Source organism: Carcharhinus amblyrhynchos, chromosome 11 (genome assembly GCF_965287045.1).
Source record: "Carcharhinus amblyrhynchos chromosome 11, sCarAmb.v2.hapA, whole genome shotgun sequence".
Taxonomy (NCBI): Eukaryota; Metazoa; Chordata; class Chondrichthyes; order Carcharhiniformes; family Carcharhinidae; genus Carcharhinus; species Carcharhinus amblyrhynchos.
Genome location: NC_137334.1, coordinates 50860132 through 50881867, shown reverse-complemented (window position 1 = coordinate 50881867; position 21736 = coordinate 50860132). Strand labels below are relative to the sequence as shown.

The following is a 21736-nucleotide window of genomic DNA, read 5'->3' as shown; positions in this document are numbered from 1 at the left end:
TCCGGATACTGGAGATATGAAGCCTTTAGCTCATTAATTTCTCTAGCCACGTTTCTCTGCTAATTCTAATTTCTTTAGCTTTCTCATTTTCATTGAACTCTTGTTCCCACCATTTCTGGTAATTTTTTGAGTATCTTTTACCATGAAGTATATTAATTTAAATAATCTCTGGAATACTCTCCCCTATCAGGCATTACTGAGAGCAGAAATAGGCAGTTGGATAAGATTAATGCTAAGCTTGAGGAAGGTCTTCAGGTTCTTTAACATTTAGACCAAGTCTGAGGCAAGAGACACCAAGGGAAAAGTTGCACATAACAGGACTGGGGCCATTGCCCTTGCTGGGGCTTCATTTATGTGGTTGGAAAAGATTTAACCTAAATTGACAGGGGAAGCAGACCCAATATGTAGGACTAGATAAGAAGAATAGGATCAGAAACGAGCGAGAGTTTAAAGATAAGGAAGTGGGCCTATCCTCGATAGGAGCAGACTAAGAAGACTATAAAGAATGCAAAGATGGGTTTACAAATATGTAAATACACAAAGTGGTGAATGAGTTTGGTGACCTACAAGCAAATAGTCATGTGGCAATATAATGTAAGAAAGGGAAACAATTATGGTAGGATAGTAGTATTGATTTGGAAAGATGTTGTAGTGTTTGAGAGAGAGAGAGAGTATCCTGGATTGGATCAAAAACAATTCATTTATATGGAGTTGAGAAACAAAATGGAGGCGATCATGCTACTGGGTATATTCTTTAGGCCTCCAAATGGGAAATTAGGGATCTAAAGTCCAACTTCTAGACTGGAAGAGGGCGAACTTCATTGGGCCAAGTGGGGATCTAACCAATAAAACCAAAGTATAGCAGGAAAAACTAATTGAACAATTGATGATCCTTAAGCATGTTACGTTTCAGGTACAAGCTAGGTACATTCCAACATGGTCATATTAAAGCCATGGCTTCTTGAATGATGTGGGGAAAGGGAGTTTGATGCAATGACAACTCACACCCAAGCACTATATCCAGCAATGGCTCCTACCTAGTTTGGACCAAGAACGTACTGCATTATCATTAACTTCCTAGTTTCCTGATGTTTCCCAGTTCTCTAATGCCCTGTTAACTCTCTAGCTATCTTTACCCAAATCACTACTCTGTAGCCTTGACATTTTCTCATACTGGTTTTGAATTTTCTCTTTCCTGAATCCTTCCTCTCCTCCCTTCATTGGTTTTATCTTCTGTTTGCCTTTTGAGTTATTTGATTTGCCAGAACACTGGTCGCATTCAGATTGGAACCTGTCCCAGCGGAACAGCTGTCTCTTCCCTGAGTTAGTGCCCTGTTAAAGTGAATTATAACCCTAACCCATTTTTGGAGGCTGTCTCTCATCAGGAACACTCCCCCAATAGTCACCCTCATTTGAGTTCAAAATAGCCACTCCCTGTAAGCACTTGCTTCGGGTCTGAAAAAGTGATCCACATTTTCTCTCCCCCACTCAGTTCAAGTTATAGATTATCTAAATATTTACCCAGAACTTTGACCTACCACCATTCCTGATGCTGCAACGTCACTTTGCTTTCTCTTCTGCTACTTTTGGCTTTGCCTTTTTAGACAATTTACCCTCATTGAATGGAAGAAGATAATATGCTGAAAAATATGGGTTTTAGTTTTCACACTTCATCTAATGTTCTTGCAGACATTCTTAGATGAGTTGCATGAAAGTGGACATTTGCATTCCATGTCTACCTGGATGGAACTGTATCCTGCCATCAGTGCTGATATTAGATTTTCCAAAATGTTGGGCCAACCTGGTAAGGCTTTTTCAGTTTATCCCCAAACCTTCAAGTTGTCCACATTGGCCTCATGTATAGAGCAAGTTACCTTTCCTCAAATATTCATGTTTTCTATGATGTGCTGAATTGTCATTGTACCTTTAGGATCCACTCCACTTGATCTCTTCAAATTTTATGTGGAAGATCTAAAAGCACGCTTCCATGATGAAAAGAAGATAATAAAAGATATTTTAAAGGTAAATGTAAAGCTTATTGAGTTAGTTTGTGAAAATATACAGTAATTACTTTATAATTTAGAAAGCATGGTGCAAATGGATAACTTGACAATTGACTAAAAGAAAACTCAAAGTCCTTATTTGGATTGAAGTATGACCTCAACGGAGTATGAAGGTTTGGTGAGCTGAGGGGCAATTATATCTTTCTGAAAATCTAATAATATTTGTATATAGAATATAACTGCAAGTGCTATTTAAGTTCTAAATCTCATCCAGGTGCCTAAACAAGGAGGTGGAAACTACCCACTGGCAACAGCTGAAATAGTTAATTAAGGAAACTGGCTGGAACTGGTTATTGTTGTACCCAGGCTCAGCTTGTCCCTTTGTTCAGAACGTATAAATTCAGACATACTCTGTGCGACTAGCGCTGAGTGTGATCACAAAGGAGTGAGAAAAAGTTGAGGAAACTTGGTGATGAGGTGGGAGAGAGATACACATTGGCATTTTCTAACTTCATCACCCTATAGGAATTTGTTCATGCTGGGGAAGAAGCGAGCTGTTTGGTCAGTATCGAGTAAGTGGTTGAGTCTACTCCATTCCAAAGGTTTAAAATAATTCAGGAATTTGTGATAAGATTAATAAATGCAGAAAGTAGATAATTGAATAAAATAATTAAATTACGAATTAAAGCACGTGGTGGGGCAGGTGATGTGTCATAGCTAAAGCACGTCGGAGCTCCTGGATACCGGTGTGATCCATGGGGATAGACACGTCTGCAGTGTCAGTGGCTTGAGGAGCTTTGGCTTAGAGCCATCGAGCTGGAGACTGAGTTGCGGATACTGCAACACAAGGTGGGCAACAGTTATGGGGAGAGGGCGGGAATGTGGAACTGAGCCACGACAGATCAGCCATGATCTTATTGAATGGCGGGGCAGGCTCAAAGGGCTAGTTGGCCTACTCCTGCTCCTATTTCTTATGTTCTTATGTTCTTATCTGGACGATTCGTACCAGGAGGTGGTGCTGCCCCTGAGGGATAGGGGTTTCTGATTTGGAAGGTGGTCAGGAACAATCATGAGGGCATAAAAGTGGAACTAGCTAAAGTGAACTGGCAAATGAGGTTAAGTGATAGGTGAGTAGAGATGCAGTAGCAGACACTTAAAAGGATATGTAAGAATACACACTTGATGCATTCCAATGAGGAAGAGAAATTCTAAGGCGAGAACCCACCATCCATGGTTAACTTAAGTTAAAGACAGTAACAAACTTAAAGAAAAAGCATATCATAGCACAAAGGGTGGGGGGGTAGGTCAGAAAATTGCACAAAATATAAAGAACAGCAAAGAATGACAAAAGGATTCATAAATGTTGAAAAATGAGAAAAATACTTTGAAATATAAAGATGGATAGCAAGAGTTTTGGTAGATATGTAGAAGTTAGAGTTACCGATTGGTCCCATAGAAAGTGCTTCTGGGGAATTGATAATGGAAAGTAGAGTGGATGTATTGAACAGGTATTTTGCATCAGTTTTCATGATAGAGGACACAGGTAACATCCCGGAGATCACTGTAAATCAGGAAATGATCGAGGGAGGAACTTGGCAAAATTACAGTCATCGGGGAAGTGATATTAAGCAAATAGTTGAAGTTGCAGGCTGACAAATCCTTGGATAGACCTCACCCTAGGGTCTTGAATGAAGTGGCTTTAGAGATGTATGAAGCATTGGTTTTAATTTTCCAAAATTTCTGAGATTTGGGGAAGGTTCCACTAGATTGCAAAATAAAAAAAAGCTTTATTCAAAAAAAGGAGAGAGAGAAAGTAGAAAACTGCGGATCAGCTAGCCTAACATCTGTCATTTTTTTGTACAATTTATATAAATGATTTGGATGAAGGGACCAAAGTTGTGAAATTTGTTGATGTGACAAACAAAGACAGGAAAGTAAATTGTGAAGAGGTCATAAGGAGGCCACAAAGGAACATGGGTAGATTAAATGAGTGGGCAGGGATCTTGCAAGTGGAGTATAATGTGGGCAACAGTGAAATGGTCCATTTTAGCAGGAAGAATAAAAAAGGAAGAGAGAGAGATTGCAGAGCTCTGGGATGCAGAGGAATACAGATGTCCTAGTTCATGAATCACAGAAGGTTAGTATGCAGGTGATTAGAGAAGCTACTAAAATGTTATATTTATTGTGAGAGGAATTGGTTACAAAACTTAGAGGTTATGCTTCAGTTGTACGGGATTCATTGTTTAAAAATGAGTCATTCTTTTAAGGCAGAGATGAGAAATTTGTTTCTTAGAGGATCATGAGTCTTTGAGACTCTATTCCTCAAAAGGCAGTGGAAGCAGAGCCTTTGGTAATTTTTAAGGGAGAACTAGATAGATTATTGATTAACAAGGGGGTGAAAGGTAATGGGATAGGCAGAATGTGTGGTTGAGGTTACAATCCGATCAGCCATGATCATCATGAATGGCAGAGCAGGCTCAGAGGACCAAACAACCTACTCCTGCTCCTCGTTTGTATGCTCATATTTATGATAAAAAAGGGCATCAGAAGGACTTTAGCCAAGAAGGTCTAATACTGGAGAAGTATAGTGGGCCGTAAGTTCCAAACTCCTCAGCGCTGAATCGGGGAATTGCCCCAGAGATGTGCTGGGGAATCCCTTCGAAAGTTTCCAGCTAAGTTTTGCAAGATAATTGCCCAGAAGTGCAAACTTCCTCTGAGCAATTGTCCTGCACTGTTAACCATCCAAAAATGCAGCTTAAATCACAAACTTCAGTTGGTTCCGGCTGTGTTACACAAAATAGTTATCTACAAAAAGTGTGAAGAATTAAAACCTCTTCTGACTTCTAGGTATCTTTTGTAAAGACCTAGACTGACCCCCTGCCACCCACAGGTCCATATTACCACCAGCTTTGAGGTCCAACTATCCCCACCCGACCTCCAATACTGAGCTCCTCCCTGGCCTGTTAATTTCAATGGGACCTTTAATTTAATTGGTTTATAGCAGCTAGAGCCATATAAAAGGTTGTGCGTCATCTTTCAATCTGATGAAGCTGTGCTGCCCAAATCTCACCCAGCCTGAGTCGGAAGGTCGAGTGAGACTGGCACGGAAGACAATTTTTGGAGGTAATCGGGCATGGAATGGCAGTGCGATGATTGCCACTCCAAGGACATTATAACCTATTGTAATTGAGTAAGTGGCTTTATAAATGCTGTAACTAGCAAGAGAGATGGTAAATAACCATATGCTGAGACTGACAAAAATACACTTTTGCATTACAACGAACATTAGCCTTGTGAGTTAACTGTTATTCTTCCTTCTGGGAAGATTTGTCATCTCACAATGCTTCTGGTGATCTGTTGTCTCTGTAGTGTGTAATTTGGTTGAGTAATCATTAAATAATTTTTTTGCAGTTGTAAAATACAACTTCTCTTCCACAAAGCAAGATCTCTAGACAGGTTGTGCAAATTTATGGTGTGTCTTGCAATCCATTCAATAGATTCTAATGAATTAAAACAAAAATGATTGAGACATAATCATCACAAAAATGTATTGAAAGTTATTTTGGTAATGCGTTTTATTTGTCTTTGCCAAGTATTCTTTGAACAGCCTTGTGATACAACAGCTGTGAAAGTGAGCTGATCCTAAAATATGACATGCACTATTTTTCTGCACAGGATAAAGGTTTTGTGGTAGAAGTAAATACTACTTTTGAAGAATTTGGTACCGTCATTAGCTCAGACAAGAGAGCAGCCACGCTTGACGCTGGTAACATTAAACTTACTTTTAACAGTGTAAGTAACTTTTTAAAAAATTTTGTTCAACCTAACGTACTGAAGTTCACAAAATCTGGTAATTCTGCAAAAGTTGAGCATCTTGCAATATGGGCATGTAGAAAAGGTATCTCAAAATCATGGATAATTTTCCCAAGTGCATTTTAATTCCCCCCCTCCCACAAAGACTTTTCCTGAATACTCCATCATTAGCTCTGCTCCCAGTATCCTTAATAAGATTATTCATAACCAATCCAATGTTGTTCCCTTCATTACAAAAGACTTAAAGTCCCTGCACTGCAGTCCTTGCTTATGCTTCCCTATGCTGTCTTGCACTTTGCACACTCTGCCCTTGTGCTACACTCCCTAGTCCCGGCTCCTTCAACAGCACTTTTCAAACCTGTGCCTCTGCCACCTTAGTTAGTTTATTTGTCACAAGTAGGCTTACATTAACACTGCAATGAAGTTACTGTGAAATTCCCTGGTGTCTGTTAGGGTCAGTGCACCCTAACCAGCATGTCTTTCACAATGTGGGGGGAAACCAGAGCACCCGGAGGAAACCCACGCAGATAGTGACTCAAGGGAATCAAACCCAGGTCCCTGGCACTGTGAGACAGCAGTATTAACCACTATGCCACCATGCCACCCACCGTACCTCAAACAAGGGTAACCAACACATGGGAACACCATTTACAAGTTTCTTCCAAGCTACACACCATCTTGACTTGGAAATGTATTGCCATTCCTTTGCTGTCGCTAAGCCAAAATCCTGGAACTCCCTTCCTAAAAGCAATTTGGGTGTACCTATACCAGTTGGACTTGGGCAGTTAAATGTGGCAGCTCACCATTTTTTTCATGGACAGTTGGGAGTGGGCAGTAAATGCTGGCCTAACCAGTGAAGCTGACATCCCATGAAAAACATTTTTAAAACTCCCTAGCCCTGACTTCCTCTGCTTCACTTTCAGTCACATGTTTACTTACTGCTGCTTTATCACATCCCTTCCCTGTGAAAAGTTGGTAATTTAACTCGGAGGTGACAGCAAAAAAAGAGTGAAAACACCTGTATAACTAAATGTAGAGTATGATCCAAATCAGAAAGATAGTTATAGTGAGAGACATGCTATTTAAAAAAAAATTGTGCAAGCAATAAATTTTATTTGCATTATTCAGGATGCACTAATCACTTGTGATTTGTCATAGTTGTTAGAAAAAGCAGAAGCTCGAGAACGTGAAAGAGAAAAGGAAGAAGCTAGGAAACTAAAGCGAAAGGAAACTGCTTTCAAAAGTATGTTAAAGCAAGCGACTCCTCCTCTTGAGCCAGAATCAAATTGGGATGAGGTATGTACACGTTAATGTCTTTCTCTAGCAGACTGCTAATTTCAGAGTTGCAAATGTATTGGAGCCCGGATGTGTATACGTCTTCTGATTTTCAAGATATGCATTTAAGTTTATTGGAGTTCATAGATTCATATTTTCTTTACAGGTCCGAGAAAGATTTGTAAACGAGTCTGCTTTTGAAGACATTACTGTAGAATCTGAAAGGAAAAGACTTTTTAAGGAATTTCTACAAATTCTTGAGGTAATTATGGAAGATCTTAAGAGTTACGTTGCTTTTATTTGATATTAATTTCAGTGATCTAGCTATTCTTTTAGAAATGGGCTATGAATTATCAAACAGTTTGACAAGATGTGCAGTGACATGTAAATGCAATGCAAAGATTGGCTTGAAGCGTGAACTACGTTTTAACATTCATCAATCCATTTTAATCAAAACCCAGAATAATCAAAATAAGCAAAAGTCAAGTTGCTTCAGATTTGGAGTTCAGTTTTGCTGTCATCCACCCTTTCATCATTTTGTTTGCTCCCTCTTCTCCCTTCATGCACATGTTTATTTTGCTTATTAAAGGGACATACCAAAGATTAACTCCTTGTGTTCGGGCCATGTTTCAGCTCAGCTCAGTGTAAGGAGATGAGAATAAACTGGCTCCTACTATCAGTTTTTTTCCCTCATCCTCTGCAGAGGAACTGAGTTGCTCTGTTGAGACAGTCCTTGCTAGAGAACGTACTTGAAATTTGCCAACTCAGCATATATGTCTGTTGACAGCGAAGCTTTCCTATAGTTTGCCTTCATGCTCTTTTATTAGGATATAAGAAACATGTTAAGAGTTCCACTCCTGATGACGACCAAGTAATTACTGCAGAATGCACTTACATGTACACTTTGTGTGAGGGCAGAACTAGGTTCAGCTATTTCTTGTTGTATTCAAATAATTTACCAGTGCTCAGTTGAGGTTCAGACATGAATACTGGCTATGCTGGTAAGGTACTTTGTCGACATGCAGCACGATTGAATCTGTACTCTGTCTTGATAATTATTAAATAATTAATAAAATTATTTGGGTTTCTTTAAGTTCACAGCATATGTCACAGTTCTTAAGAAGAGCAAGGGATTTCTTCCCTATGTCCTGACTAACATTCACCCCTCAACCAGCATCACTAAAGCATAATATTTGGTCATTAACACATTGCTGATTGTGGAACCTCACTGTGTGAATTATTAGCTGTATCTCTATATGTATGCTCGACAGCAGAAACAGCAAGTGATAGACAATGTTAAATGATTCCATACCAATGGATCAGATCAAAGCTCTGCTGGCCAGTCATATTCAATCGTGAATAATAGTGGTCAATTAAACAGCTGAGTGGAGGAGGTGGCTCCATAAATATCCCCATTCTAAATGATGGTGGAACTGAGCATTTCACTACAAAAGACAAGATTAAAGCAATTGCACCTATCGTCAGACAGAAGTACAGAATGGCTGATTCATCTCTGGCTCCTTCTGAGGGTCCCAACTTCTCAGATTCCAACCTTCAGCCAATTCAATTCACTCTGATTTTTAAAAAAAAATTATTTATTACTCACAAGTAAGACTTACGTTAACACTGCAATGAGGTAACTGTGAAATTGCACTAGTTGCCACACTCTGGCACCTGTTCGGGTACACTGAGGGAGAATTTAGCATTACCAATGCATCTAACTAGCCACGCCCCCAATGAATGCAACAAGGGCCTATTGATCGTAGCAACATTCTGGCAGTAGTACTGAAGACTTTTACTCCAAAACAAACCATGAACCTAGCTAAGTTGTCTCAGTATAACTTCAACACTAGCATCTACTTGAAAATGTGGAGGATTACCTAGGTATGTTCTGTCCCAAACAGTAGGACAAATATACTTGGCCAGTTAACACCCCATCAATCTGCTTGAGATTCATCAGCAAAATATGGAAAGCGTAATCGACAGTGCTATCAAACGACGCTTTCAATGCAGTAGAGCCACCATGCTGACATTTGGTTTGGGTTCTGCCAGGGCGATCCAGCTACTCATTAGAGCTGAATTCAAGAGGTGAGGTGAGGAGAGAGTGACTGTCCTCGACATCAAAGCAGCATTTGATCGAGAGTAGCATCATGGATCCCCACCAAAACTGAAGTCAATGGAAATGAGGTGGCACAAAGATATTGTGATTGTTGCAGGTCAATCTCAGCCCCAGGACATCACTGCAGGAGTTCCTCAGGGTAGTGTCCAAGGTCCAACCATCTTCAGCTGCTTCCTTAATGACATTCCCACCATCATAAATTCAGAAGTGGGGATGCTCGCTGATGATTACACAGTTTGTAATAGCATTTGCAACTCTTCAAATACAGTAGCAGTCTGTGCCCATGCACAGCAAGATTTGTACAATATTCAAGCTAGGACTGATAAGTAGCAGATAACATTCACACGACATATGTGCCGGGCATATCTGTCTCTAGCAAAAGAGAATCTTACTATCTCTCCTTAAGATTTAATGGCATTTCCATTACTGAATCCCCCACTATCAACACTTCAGGGGTTACCAATGATCAGAAGCTTAACTGGATCAGTCATGTAAATACCATGGATACCAGAGCCGGTCACAAACTGGAAATTCTGTGGCAAGTATTCTCCAATTCCTGATTCCCTAAAAGATGTCCACCATCTACAATCAGGATTGTGATGGAGCACTTTCCACTTGGAAGAGTGCAGCTCTGACGTCTATCGAGAAGTTCAATACCCACAAATAGATCAAAGTAGCCTGGTTGATTGGCACCCCATCCACCACATTAAATATTCAATCCCTCCACCACTGATGCACAGTGACAGCAGTGTGTACCATCGACAAGATGCATTGCAGTAATTCACCAAGAGCTCCTTCAACAGTACCTTCTAAACCTAATGACCTTGCCCACCTAGAAGGACAAAGACAACCGATATATGGGAACACCTTACCAAATCAGAAACCAATCTGATTTGGAAATATATTGCCATACATTCACTGTTACTGGGTCAAAATGCTGAAGCTCCCTGCCCAGCAGCACTGTAACAGGACATGCACCACATGGACTGCAGCAGTTCAAAAACGCATCTGCCTTTTGATCACTTCTACCTTTTCAAGGGCAATTAAAGGTGGGCAAAGAATGCTGACCTGGAAAGCAAAACCCACATCCTGTAACTGTATGAAGTTTTTTAAAAAGTCTTCACTTAAAAATTCATCAATATACTCTAATTTCTCCTGAACTTAGTTTTTTAAGTATGTGATTGGAGCTTCTGTTGCCAGAACTAATTTATCTGTCTTGCTGCAAAGGTATGTATCATTTGTTAGCTGGTTGTCATCCAAGTTTCTTTTTCTTTATGCAATAGCATGAATGCCAGCATCATCATTCAAAGAGCAAAAAACATTCCAAGAAGTCAAAAAAGCATCACAGGAAGCATTCTCGCTCTCGTTCAGTAAGTGTTTGCATTTTGATTTAATTATCAAAATGGTATGGTTTGGTGAACCGATTGATGCACGGAATGAACACAAACCTGCTAATCTGTTATGTCATGGTCTGCAAATTTGATTATTGCTTTTGGTCAAACGTACAAGCAGACACTTAAGCCCTGATTTTCAGCTGTTGTGTGGTACTAATTGCAGACAGTAATGCTAAAATGCCTGTTTCAAACAGGTTGGGGCTTCATTGAAAATATTTTTGAGGCTGGGGTGCCCTGCATTTCATTTTATTCTGGTGCTCGGGCATTTCCTGGTGCCATTTCTGAATCTTATGGAACGGGCATCCAGGTTTGCTAGGGATCAATTGTGACTGTTGCTGATTTAAATTACCCAGGTAAGTAAATTTAATACTTGCCATTTTTGATTATTTTGGTCATTTTATCTTTTGTTTCTGCCCCATAAATTTTGTTTCCATGAGCTTGTGTGTTAATTGTTCAATTCCACCTCCACCAAGTACTATTACTGGCGTTAATGTTTATCCCAATAAACTTCCCTCTTTAGAAGAGGGGGAGCACCTATCACTGGACATCAAGATCAGGAAAGTGTTGTTTGTTTACCCAGTGATACAATATGAATGCAAAGTAAACTGCAACAGTAGATCCAAAAAGCACTGGTATCCAACACATTAATATTGAATACCTTTATGGAAGCATGCAACAAAGAATTCAGATCTTCCATGGAAACCTTCCTGGGTTCAATGAAGAATTGAGTCCTAGTTTACATTCATTGCCCTGTATTTATTTGGATCTGAGAATATAACAAAAAGACATCCTTGTGATCTGAACTGGAGCGTAATGTAGGTTAGTGACGGCCAGAATGATAGGTGCACTGGCGCTGATTGGGAATAAAGTATGTGCAGCCAGTTTTTGGATGAGCTATTACGGGATATGAAGAAACATGGAGAGTATTGGTTATGATCAGAATTGCTTAGTTCATTTGGCACAGGCTATATTTATGTAATGATAAAGTAGAGAACACAATACTGCTCTGATTCAGTGATTTATATTATTTAACCAAAGCAATCTCTCTGCACCCTGTCCAGGACAGAACCCCTTCCCCTAAGGTATCTTGCCTTTCTAGCATTTTTTTTTTTGCTGGCCTTCACTGCTTGATTGCATAAGCTGCCCTGAACATGAAAGTCTGTGGTGTCTTTGTCACTTTTTTTAAATGCCACACTGCAGCTACAGCTTTCAGGCAAAACTTTTAAACATCATCACCCCAGCAAAGTCCACCAAAACTCGAGTTGTTCAGATCATAGATTGTTGCCACAGAAATGAGTGTGAACCGTCAATGCCATGTTAAATGATCTGTTATTGCTCCTGGGATCTTAAACCTAACACATAGCTGACAGTTTGCTGCTCTATGAATTTTACCCCTTTAAAACGCATTTCATTTAAAACACATGTCTCAAAAAATCCAAATCAGATCCTTTTTGTGGTAAATTAACCAGTCTTGAAGCGTGACGTACCACACAATCCTATTTCAATGCTCTTAAATGCAAGAAAATACATCACGATACTGTGGACACTGGTTGCACTGAAAAGATGTCACCAGTAATAACTGCATTTTCTGGCACATTTTATCTGCTGGCAGCCACGGCGAACTGTCATTGCAGGATTTGGATCATCAAAGTGTTAAATGCAGAGATGTGCTTTTTACAGCTGTCATGCAGTACAGAGCTGCCACATCCAAGAACACTGACAGTCAGCTTTGGCCTGAAAATTTGTTCCATACCCGTCATTCTGACCTCCAATCTAGCACCCTCACAAACATTTCATGCGACATTACTATTATCTCAGCAGCCATTTAAATGGAATTAGCTGTGAACTGCTCCCATGGGTGGCTGGTCTTTGGGTTCCATTTTTCTTCTTTTTGATCTTCGCCCTTCCATGTTTGTCAAATGCTATTAACGGGGAGAGATGCTTTGAGTCATTTCTATCGGTTAACGTAATTGTTCCAGCCTGAAATATCAGAAAACCTAGCCTTCTACCACTGTCCTTGCAGCTCCATTGACAAGAAACTGTATTTAATCCTAAAGGGCACAGAATCAGAAGATGATGACTATCACCATTCTAAGAAAAAGAAGCGTTCCCATTCAAAGTCCCCGTCAGACCGAACCTCAAGTGAAGAGTCAGGTAATGTAAACCTTGTTAATACTTTCAAATGTTAACTTTAAAAATTGCAAAAAAATCACGTTGTAAATATTTTCTCTCGTTCTTAGAGCGTAGTTACAAAAAGTCTAAAAAGCACAAGAAAAAGGGCAAAAAGAGAAGACGCAAGTCTGTAAGTCTCAACTGTATTTATAACTTCTGTAATTTACTAGTACCTGTAAAAATGGGTGATTCAGTGCTGATTAGAAATTGGTATACTTAAAGCATGTCTTCTGATAGCTGAGCCTTAACTCCACCCTTTGACATTTCTCTCTCTGGTCACAGCTGTAATGAAATATCCTATCTTGTTCTTCTAAGCTTTACATTCGACGTAACTTCCTTTCTTCCTATATTTGACCTGCTCCAACTCACTGGCCTTGAACTTCTGGTGGCACTGATAGTAAGTATTGAGGCATTTACATTGGCAGAACCAGGTAAGCATACAGTGAAAATTAAGGTAACAAAGGAAATGAAGGGTTTCATATAGTCAACACCTCAGGCCTATCTGAGGAGGATCAGATGAACCCGTTAATCTATGGAACATGTTGGAGGAGCAGCTTTGTCTAAAGGTGAACTTCAGAATAAACCAATTGAGTGGATGACTTATAGACAACAGCCACAATAATCAGTTTGTCAGCAGATGCCGTGAAAAGGGCAGGGATTGCAATTTTTCAGAAGCTGAGCAGTCTGAAACATAGTCAAAACTCGATACGGCTTCAATGTTCTTCCAAATCCTTCCCTACATAATTTCGGAGAAAAAAGTCGCAATGTTAACACAATACTAAAAGTTGGCAGAAAATATGAAGCCCATGTGACAAACACATGAGCAGCCAAAATTGAACAGGAGGCAAATACAGTTGTCTTCTGAATCAGAGTCGTGAAGTATATATACTTAGACCATTGGGAGTTAATACTATGACAGGCAAATAACTGCATGCAGTGGGTCACCTATCCATTTCATTGACTCTGATATGCAGCTGCGGCAAGTCTGTATGGAAACCAGAGTATTCTATCTGGTGAATGTGAGTGGATCAGCAGTAACAGGGTTACCAATGTATATGGAACTCAATATTGTAACCATACACAAGACCAGCAATGCCCCAATCCTGGCAGAAGAGACCAAAAATAGTTGCATTGAATCAGTCCATGACCTTCAACAGATAGACAGATATGATACAGGAAACTTCAGAGGTGATGCTGCACTACCTCAGAAACAATGTAATTCTGACAATCGGTGCTTATAGAAAGTGCAGTGTGTATAGACAGGAGAAGCTTAAGAACGAGTTGGATGACATGGACCATAATGGCATTGTCCACAAACTGATGCAGCTCTATCAGGTACTGAAAAAAGATGGCAGTAACCTGGTGTGCATGGACTCAAGTTATCTAAATCTCATTCTAAAGAGTAATCTATACAGAATTCCAACGTTGAAGGAATTGAGTCCCAAACTCTCAGGAGCAAAGTTTTTCTCCAAGTTGGACACTAAACACTTGTGTTGGTCAGTTCATTTGGCAGAGGGATCTCAAGAAAACACTACTTTCAGGACATCATTTGGAAGATGCAGTTTTCAGGAGTTACCTTTCAGTTTAAGAAAGGTTCCAGCTGCATATTAACAGAGTTACAGAAAATGCTCATGGATCTGTCTGCATTGCTGATATTCAGTGATGAGAAAAATCAAGCAGAAGAGCATGAGCAGAACTTAAATTAATTGACGGAGACATCTTATCGTAAAGAACTCTCCTTCAACAGCAAGAAATTTGAATTTGAGTCACATTAACTTTATTGTTCCTCTTTATTCAGTTTTTGTGATCCATGCTAACCCAGAGGATCTCCAAGATGTATGACATATGCCTGCTCCCTAGGGCAAAGGTGACTTGCAGAAGTGCCTCAGATTCTTCAATTTCTCAGTGCCATACCTTTCCAGTTTCATCAATAGATCATCGCTTATCGAGCTGTTAAAGAAGGGCGTTCCATACTTATGGCAGGAGGACCAGCAACACGTGTTTGAGTTGCTTAAGTAGGAATTGTCTGATGAGGTGTGTTTTACAGTGCTGCGACCCAAAATGGCCATAGGAATTGATGCTTCTCAAAAAGGGTCAGGAATATATATTACACAAAATGGAAAACCAATTGCATTTGGCTCCAAATGTCTACTGCAAGTTTAAGTTATTTGATCCCACCTCCCGCCACACCCGCCCCCCCCATATGATGTCCGGCACCCACTCGTCAATCTCTGAATCGCACATACCCCAATTCCTATCTATTTACTTTCTCCTTGGCCTGTCAGTTTCAGCGGACATGTAAGCGTACCTTATTTACACCAGGGAGGGTGATACAGGCACGGAAGAAATTTCATAATTAATTGAGCACGCAGTGGCAATTGAATAAATTGCAAAATCTCAGCATTGCCATGTTATACACCAGTGGGAAACCTTGTTTAGGAAGCAGTTGAGGACAAGGTCGCCAAGCCATTGCCTCTTGAAATTCTCAGAAATACAGAAGAAATTTACTGAAAAACATGGCAGAATGAAGTCTGCACGTGACTGACATGCAGGTGAGGAACTGCTTAGTCTGCATGTAGGACTAAATGTTTGGGTCATACACCTGGTTACCTGTAGAGGTAACTAAAGTGTGCTGTAGCCTCCATCCTATAAAGTCACAGCAATAAATAGGGTGATGTTGAGGAGAAACAGCAGCCAGCTAAGGGAATTATACAACTGTAAAGCACCCGTCATTTAAATTACATCTTGAACATATCCAAAAATGATGGAAGACCACCGTGAAAGCAATCAGCACTCCAATAATAAGGAAAATGCCAGTGCATCTGAAAGTCATGAACACCGAAATGATGAGTCTCGATCTTGGGAAGGTTCCACCATCACAAGCTCATGGAAAATTAGTAAACTGTCTATATTGTACAGCTTGTTAAACTCTCAAATGATGAACGGAGAACTATACCACTGTGTATGTACTTTCAATCTATGCAGTATTGTCTTGGAAAAGAGGGGTGTTGTGATATTACTTTGAGAATATGTAAATAATAGTGACCAGGATCTAAAACGGATCAGTAGCCAGTTAGTGGTATGTGTGAGTGATTACAGCAGTTACTGAGAGTAATGGTGGTTCCTAAATCCCTAGTTGACCTGTCTGCGGAGCTATCCTGTAAATAACAATGGTACTCTTCAAATAAATCCAAACCATATAGTTTTCCAATCTAGTGTGTGTGATTGGTGAGTTTGCCTGAAGAAACCTAGAAACCCAACACTATACTTACCTACATATTTATCCCATCCATTTCCCACTGTTAATTGCTGTGTTGTGTCTAAAATTAACAACAGGAACCAGATTAGGAAAGCTTAAATAAAAATACTTCCCCCTTGCACCCCGGATAATACTCATCCCACGCTCCTGATCATGTCCACTTGCCCCTGAACCCCCTCAAAATTGTCACCCCTCCCAACAATACTCCTTGTCACACGATTTATGTTCACCTTGCACCCTGCCTCTCCCTCACTTCCGCTTCCTGACAGTGCTCAACCCCTCCATCCCACACCCACCACAAACTCATAACAGCAAATAAAGGGCTTCAACAGTTAAAAAGCCTTACGTTTAAAAAGAATTTTACCATGATACTGCAAGGATGCTGACTTTGAGAAATTATTTGAGCTGGTGACGTCAGTAGGGTGCCTCTCCTTGCCAGTTCTTCTCCAGGATCCCCACAATAATGCCTAGCTCCTCACTTGGGACAAGAAGTGCCAGCTGGAAGGGCAAGATGAGGTAAAACTGTACTTTTAGTTGTGGTCACACTGCTGTGGCATTACAGCTGATTGTAAGATCTGGGCACTTATCTTTCCTCAATAATCTTCAGACCATCAAAGCCAAGCTTGGCATGACCTAGTCACTGCTCACTTCATCCAGTCTTCACTTATCAACATTGAACATAAGAACATAAGAAATAGGAGCAGGAGTAGGCCATCTAGCCCTTCAAGCCTGCCCCGCCATTCAATAAGATCATGGCTGATCTGTCGTGGCTCAGTTCCACATTCCTGCCCTCTCCCCATAACCCTTAATCCTCTCTCTTATCAAAAACCCATCAACCCACTTCTTAAAAATACTTAGCGAGGTAGCCTCCACCACTTCAACGGGCAGAGAATTCCAGAGATTCACCACCCTTTGAGTGAAGAAATTCTTCCTCAACTCCGTTCTAAACCGCTCCCCCCCCCTTTATCTTGAGGCTGTGCCCCCTAGTCCTACTGTCCTTTCTGAGCGGGAAGAGTCTCTCCACCTCTATTCTATCCATCCCATTCATCATCTTATACGTCTCAATGAGATCTCCCCTCATTCTTCTAAACTCTAACGAGTACAAGCCTAGTTTATTCAGCCTCTCCTCATAGCTCAACCCCCTCAACTCCGGCATCAGCCTAGTAAACCTCCTCTGCACTCCCTCCAAGGCCAAAATATCCTTGCGTAAGTACAGTGCCCAAAACTGCACAGTACTCCAGCTGCGGCCTCACCAATGCCCTATACAGCCGCAGCAAGACCTCCCTACTTTTATATTCAATCCCCCTCGCTATGAAGGCCAGCATCCCATTCGCATTCCTGACCACCTGCTGCACCTGCAAGCTGGGTTTTTGCGACTCATGCACAAGGACCCCGAGGTCCCTCTGCACCGTCGCCTGCTGCAGTTTTTCGCCACGTAAGTGATAATCCTTCCTACCATTATTCCTACCAAAGTGGACCACCTCGCACTTGCCAACATTAAATTCCATTTGTCATTTCCTGGTCCATTCGCCCAGCCAACATTGGCAGTGCACAAGAGGTTTTGTTCTTTATTTTAATGTTAATTTAAAAAAAACTAATTTTTAGAGAATTTCTTCTAACAAAATATGTTCCATTACAGCTCTGTTCTGAGATTGTAATCACATTTGGTGAACTACTTGAATTATTTTTTTTGCATAGACAGGTGTAATAACAGTTTGATCTGGATTGTATACATAACATTAATAATATGTCATTAAGAAAATAATAGAAAAACGTGCAAGTCAGAAACAAATATAAAATTGTATGGAATTGGGTAATACTAATTGGAGGTGAGATTCTTGTGAATCCATATGACTAAATATGAAACAAGATTCAGCGAGAGAAATGAAGGGAAGCACATTATCATTTTAAATTTTGTCAATGTCTATACTAAAGTGGAAAGAACACTAAAGTGAAAAGAACCTATAACCCAAGGCCCTGTCAGTTGGAGCTTTGATTTTTCTTCCCATACTGATGTAAGGGTTGAGGGTTCCATTAAATGTGGTACTGTTCATGGATTTGGCCTGCCAGCTTTCTGAATTTGCAATTTTTAGTACTTGACGTACAAACCAAATGCTAGAGGACGCATGCTACATTATTTGAAAAAGCATAAAATTCGACACAAATTGTAGCAATATATAAATCTTTATTCTTTTGTGTTAAATAATGAATGTAACCAAACCAAATGAGTTCTTGAAATGATTCCTTTTACTGCCCCACCACACAGGTGACTCCTGAATCTGAAGGAGAACGAGAGCGCGAACGGGAAAGGGAAAGAGACCGGGATAGACGAGATAAGGAAAGAAGCAGGGATGATGAAAAAGAAAGAAACCGACACAGATCGCAATCAAAGCACAAATCGCCCAGAAAAGCCAGCAACAAAGACACAGTACGTGACCTTTTAGTTATTTGGATGACTATACTTAGCTTTATACCAAAATCAAATTGACCCATATCAATGAGCGATTTTATTAACTTCAGCCAAATACTTCATATCTTTTATATTCATTCCAATAACCTTTCCTGGAATTGATGTTTCTAGAAGCTTATTTTTTCTATGGTTTTTATTATTTCAGCAATTTTTCCACTTCAGCTGAATGGCATCACCAATATTTCTCGATCAATTATTGCTCTCCTGCTCATTACTGTAACCTAACTTGAAATTTAAGCTCAGAACTCTTTTTCCAAATTGAATTTCATTTGGGAATGGAAAAATGTAAGAATAGGGATGGATCATTTTGTTCCTCAACTCCTGTTCCATCATTTAATTAGATCATGGCTCATTTTCACCGTGGCTTTTTTTAAACAAGCTGCTGTTCCATATCTTTCTAACTTTCCTGTAGATTTTATTCCTCAAGCTAGTCGCCTCTTTGGGGTATTCATTATCCATCTTAAGTATCATCGAAGATGTACATTAGCCTCTTGTACCAATCTTTCGTGAGAGATTTCATTAAGGATGATTTGGCAGCCTAGATATCTTATTGGGGTGTTCAGTGTTTACTTGGCATGTTGCTTTCTCAAAACTTGTTAAAGTTTTTAGAAAATGGTTATTTTCAATCTTTTCAAAATAAATATTTATTCTGTTTTACTAGTTCTTGATGTGAGACCAACATTCATTATCTGGGGTAACTTTTGGCACCTTCCTTGATATGAGTGCCATGTTGGTTTGCTTCTCATTCCAATAGGCACCCTGATGGCAATTGTCAATACAGTAGATTTTTATTCACCTCTTGTCTGTTTTTTAACTTTCTGATTTTACTGACATGCAAATATTATTATATCCTGGCCTCAAACATTCCTGCATCATTTAGGGTTGAGAGCTGCTTTACAAAAGAACAAAGTAAACATTCTTTTAGGCAAAATAAATATGAACATACTGACCCAATCTTTCTAATGCTATTTACTGAATTAAAATTGAAGCACGTGGAGTTGTTTTTTTGAAATACCATTTAAATTACTTTTAGTACAAATTAATGGGCATAAAATCTAGACTAAAGAATCATTGATTTATATCAGGAGCAACCTGTGCATTACTGAAATGCAGAAGACTGATTGCTGGTTAAAACTGACTGACTGTTGTAGTACTTTTTGTCCACAGGCAAATTGGGAAACCTCTGATAGTGAGCTAAGTGAGGGAGAACTGGAAAAACGAAGGCGAACTCTCCTGCAACAACTTGATGATGACCAGTAATTAACACTTCTATGTATGAATCAGCCAAGTCAAATGTTGGGTGAGGGGCAGTCTTTTCACAAACACTCAAAAGGATTAAATGTAATCTCCAATGTTTTGACATCTGTTGTAATTTTTACAGGGGATATGATGATTTATGAAAACATTACAGATCCCTCAAACTTTCTTCCAATATGTGAGCAACAGAGTTTCTTTATTATGTAGATAAATCCTTCTGATTCCAAGATCAACCAGCTTATGTTTGGGTGCATATCATGCTTTGATACTCTGTATTCATCATGGGTCTTAAAACTGGCCCATAGTTTCTTTCAAGAGCACCTGTACCCTAATTAATGTGTACAACCTGAAAAGTCACTTCTGGTCTGTGTCCATATCCAACAGCAAGCTTCTGACGTCAGAAACTGTAAGCAGTTCATGAGTGTTTTTGGAAAGTTGGAGATGACACATAAGGAAGGCTCCAGAGTTTTGCCCAGAAATCGCTTTGCTTACTTCACTTCCAGTTATGGGACTAGTCACGAACAGTTTTATCGTTTGGTTCAGCTTTATTTATGACATCTTACATTATGAAATAGAGAGAAACTCTTGGGTCATCGTAAAGAACATAAATGAACTAACTAGTCGTGGCTCTGAAGATAGCATGGCTCGATAATAACATTCAAAGTGAGTGAGCTACCTGCTATTTCTGACACAAGTAGTTCTTTTGTATCCAAAGCTAGCTGTGTTGTGAGACCTGGGACCTTTTCAGATTCCAGGCCATCAAACAATTGCAAATAACCTGTTATGAAGTGTATTAAAATGGACAGAATATTAGATAGGCGTGCCATAAAAATGTAGCAGGATTTTTTGCTATTAGTAATTCAAAACTAAATTTATTCTGAATCTTGATAGCCTTGATTCCTGTTTTATTGTAGTTAATTTTGTAATTTCTTCAAGGACATTTTATTCTAATTTGTCTTTGTCCATTGGAAAACAGTAATACAAAAAAAACATTTGGAGCATGATGCAGCAGAGAAATAAGTTTGTACTTGTAGCAAGAGTTCATTTTCCCAAAACAGTACTGCAAATTTTATTGAAGTTGTTCTAAAATTTAATTTTCCAAGGCATGAAATGCAGCAGAGGGTTTATTTTCCATCTCTGTATATACTTGTGTCTGAAATACTTAAGCGTTGCTCAGAAAGGGAGCAGAATATTTTTGTATGTTTTATCACAGAAACATTAAAATTTGTTTTCTGCTGAAATCAGTCTCTATGTTTGCATTATTTCTTAATAAACACATCCCTGTTAAACATACCATTTTTGTATTAAAAAATGGTGACTGTGGCACTGTTGAAAAAAAATTAAAGCTGTCCATGTGTTTTGGGAAAAAAAACAGCCATGGATGGTAAATAATCATTTCATTCTGAAACTCGTACAAAGAGTAAATTGCTGTGTCATGCCTGGAGGATGAAAGATTATATAAGACAGGTGGGCACAGTGGTTAGCACTGTTGCCTCACAGCACCAGGTACCTGGGTTCAATTCTGATCTTGGGTGACTGTGGAGTTTGCATATTCTCTCCATGTCTGTGTGCATTTCCTCCGGGTGCTCTGGTTTCCCCTCAACTTCCAAAAATGTGTTAGGTGGCTTGCACAGTAAAAAGTCTGACAACACCAGGTTTTAGTCCAACCGATTTATTTCTTGGCCAGGCTAACTTGCCTCTTCGTGTCCAAACGTGTATTTTAGGTGAGTTAGCCATGGTAAATGCACAGGATTATGGGGAGAGAGGGGAGAGTCTTAGGATGTTAGGATCCTAAGAGGGGAGATCTTATGGATCTCCATAAGAGGGTCCATAACGCTCTTATGGAGAGTTGGTGCAGACTCAATGGATCGAGTGGCCTTCTAGGTTCTATGATACAGATGAGTGTATATCTCACTTGCTGCATCCGTCTATGACATCAGGAATCAAACACAACAGGATGGATCATGGTTTAGT

General features: G+C 39.7%; 1 protein-coding gene across 6 annotated transcripts in view; it reads left to right on the top strand.

Moving 5' to 3' along the window:
- The window catches only part of prpf40a (PRP40 pre-mRNA processing factor 40 homolog A), a 69933-nt gene extending 48930 nt beyond the window's left edge, over positions 1-21003 (top strand). For all 6 annotated transcript variants that reach the window (XM_080199081.1, XM_080199078.1, XM_080199082.1 and 3 more), the window contains 10 exons: positions 1690-1804; positions 1931-2022; positions 5679-5795; positions 6975-7112; positions 7258-7353; positions 10494-10580; positions 12662-12758; positions 12845-12906; positions 18302-18463; positions 19673-21003. In XM_080199081.1, coding sequence (XP_080055207.1) covers positions 1690-1804; positions 1931-2022; positions 5679-5795; positions 6975-7112; positions 7258-7353; positions 10494-10580; positions 12662-12758; positions 12845-12906; positions 18302-18463; positions 19673-19765 — 1059 coding nt within the window. In that variant the 3' untranslated portion in view covers positions 19766-21003. The remainder of the gene's footprint in view (positions 1-1689; positions 1805-1930; positions 2023-5678; positions 5796-6974; positions 7113-7257; positions 7354-10493; positions 10581-12661; positions 12759-12844; positions 12907-18301; positions 18464-19672) is intronic.
- The last annotated feature ends 733 nt before the right edge of the window (positions 21004-21736 follow it).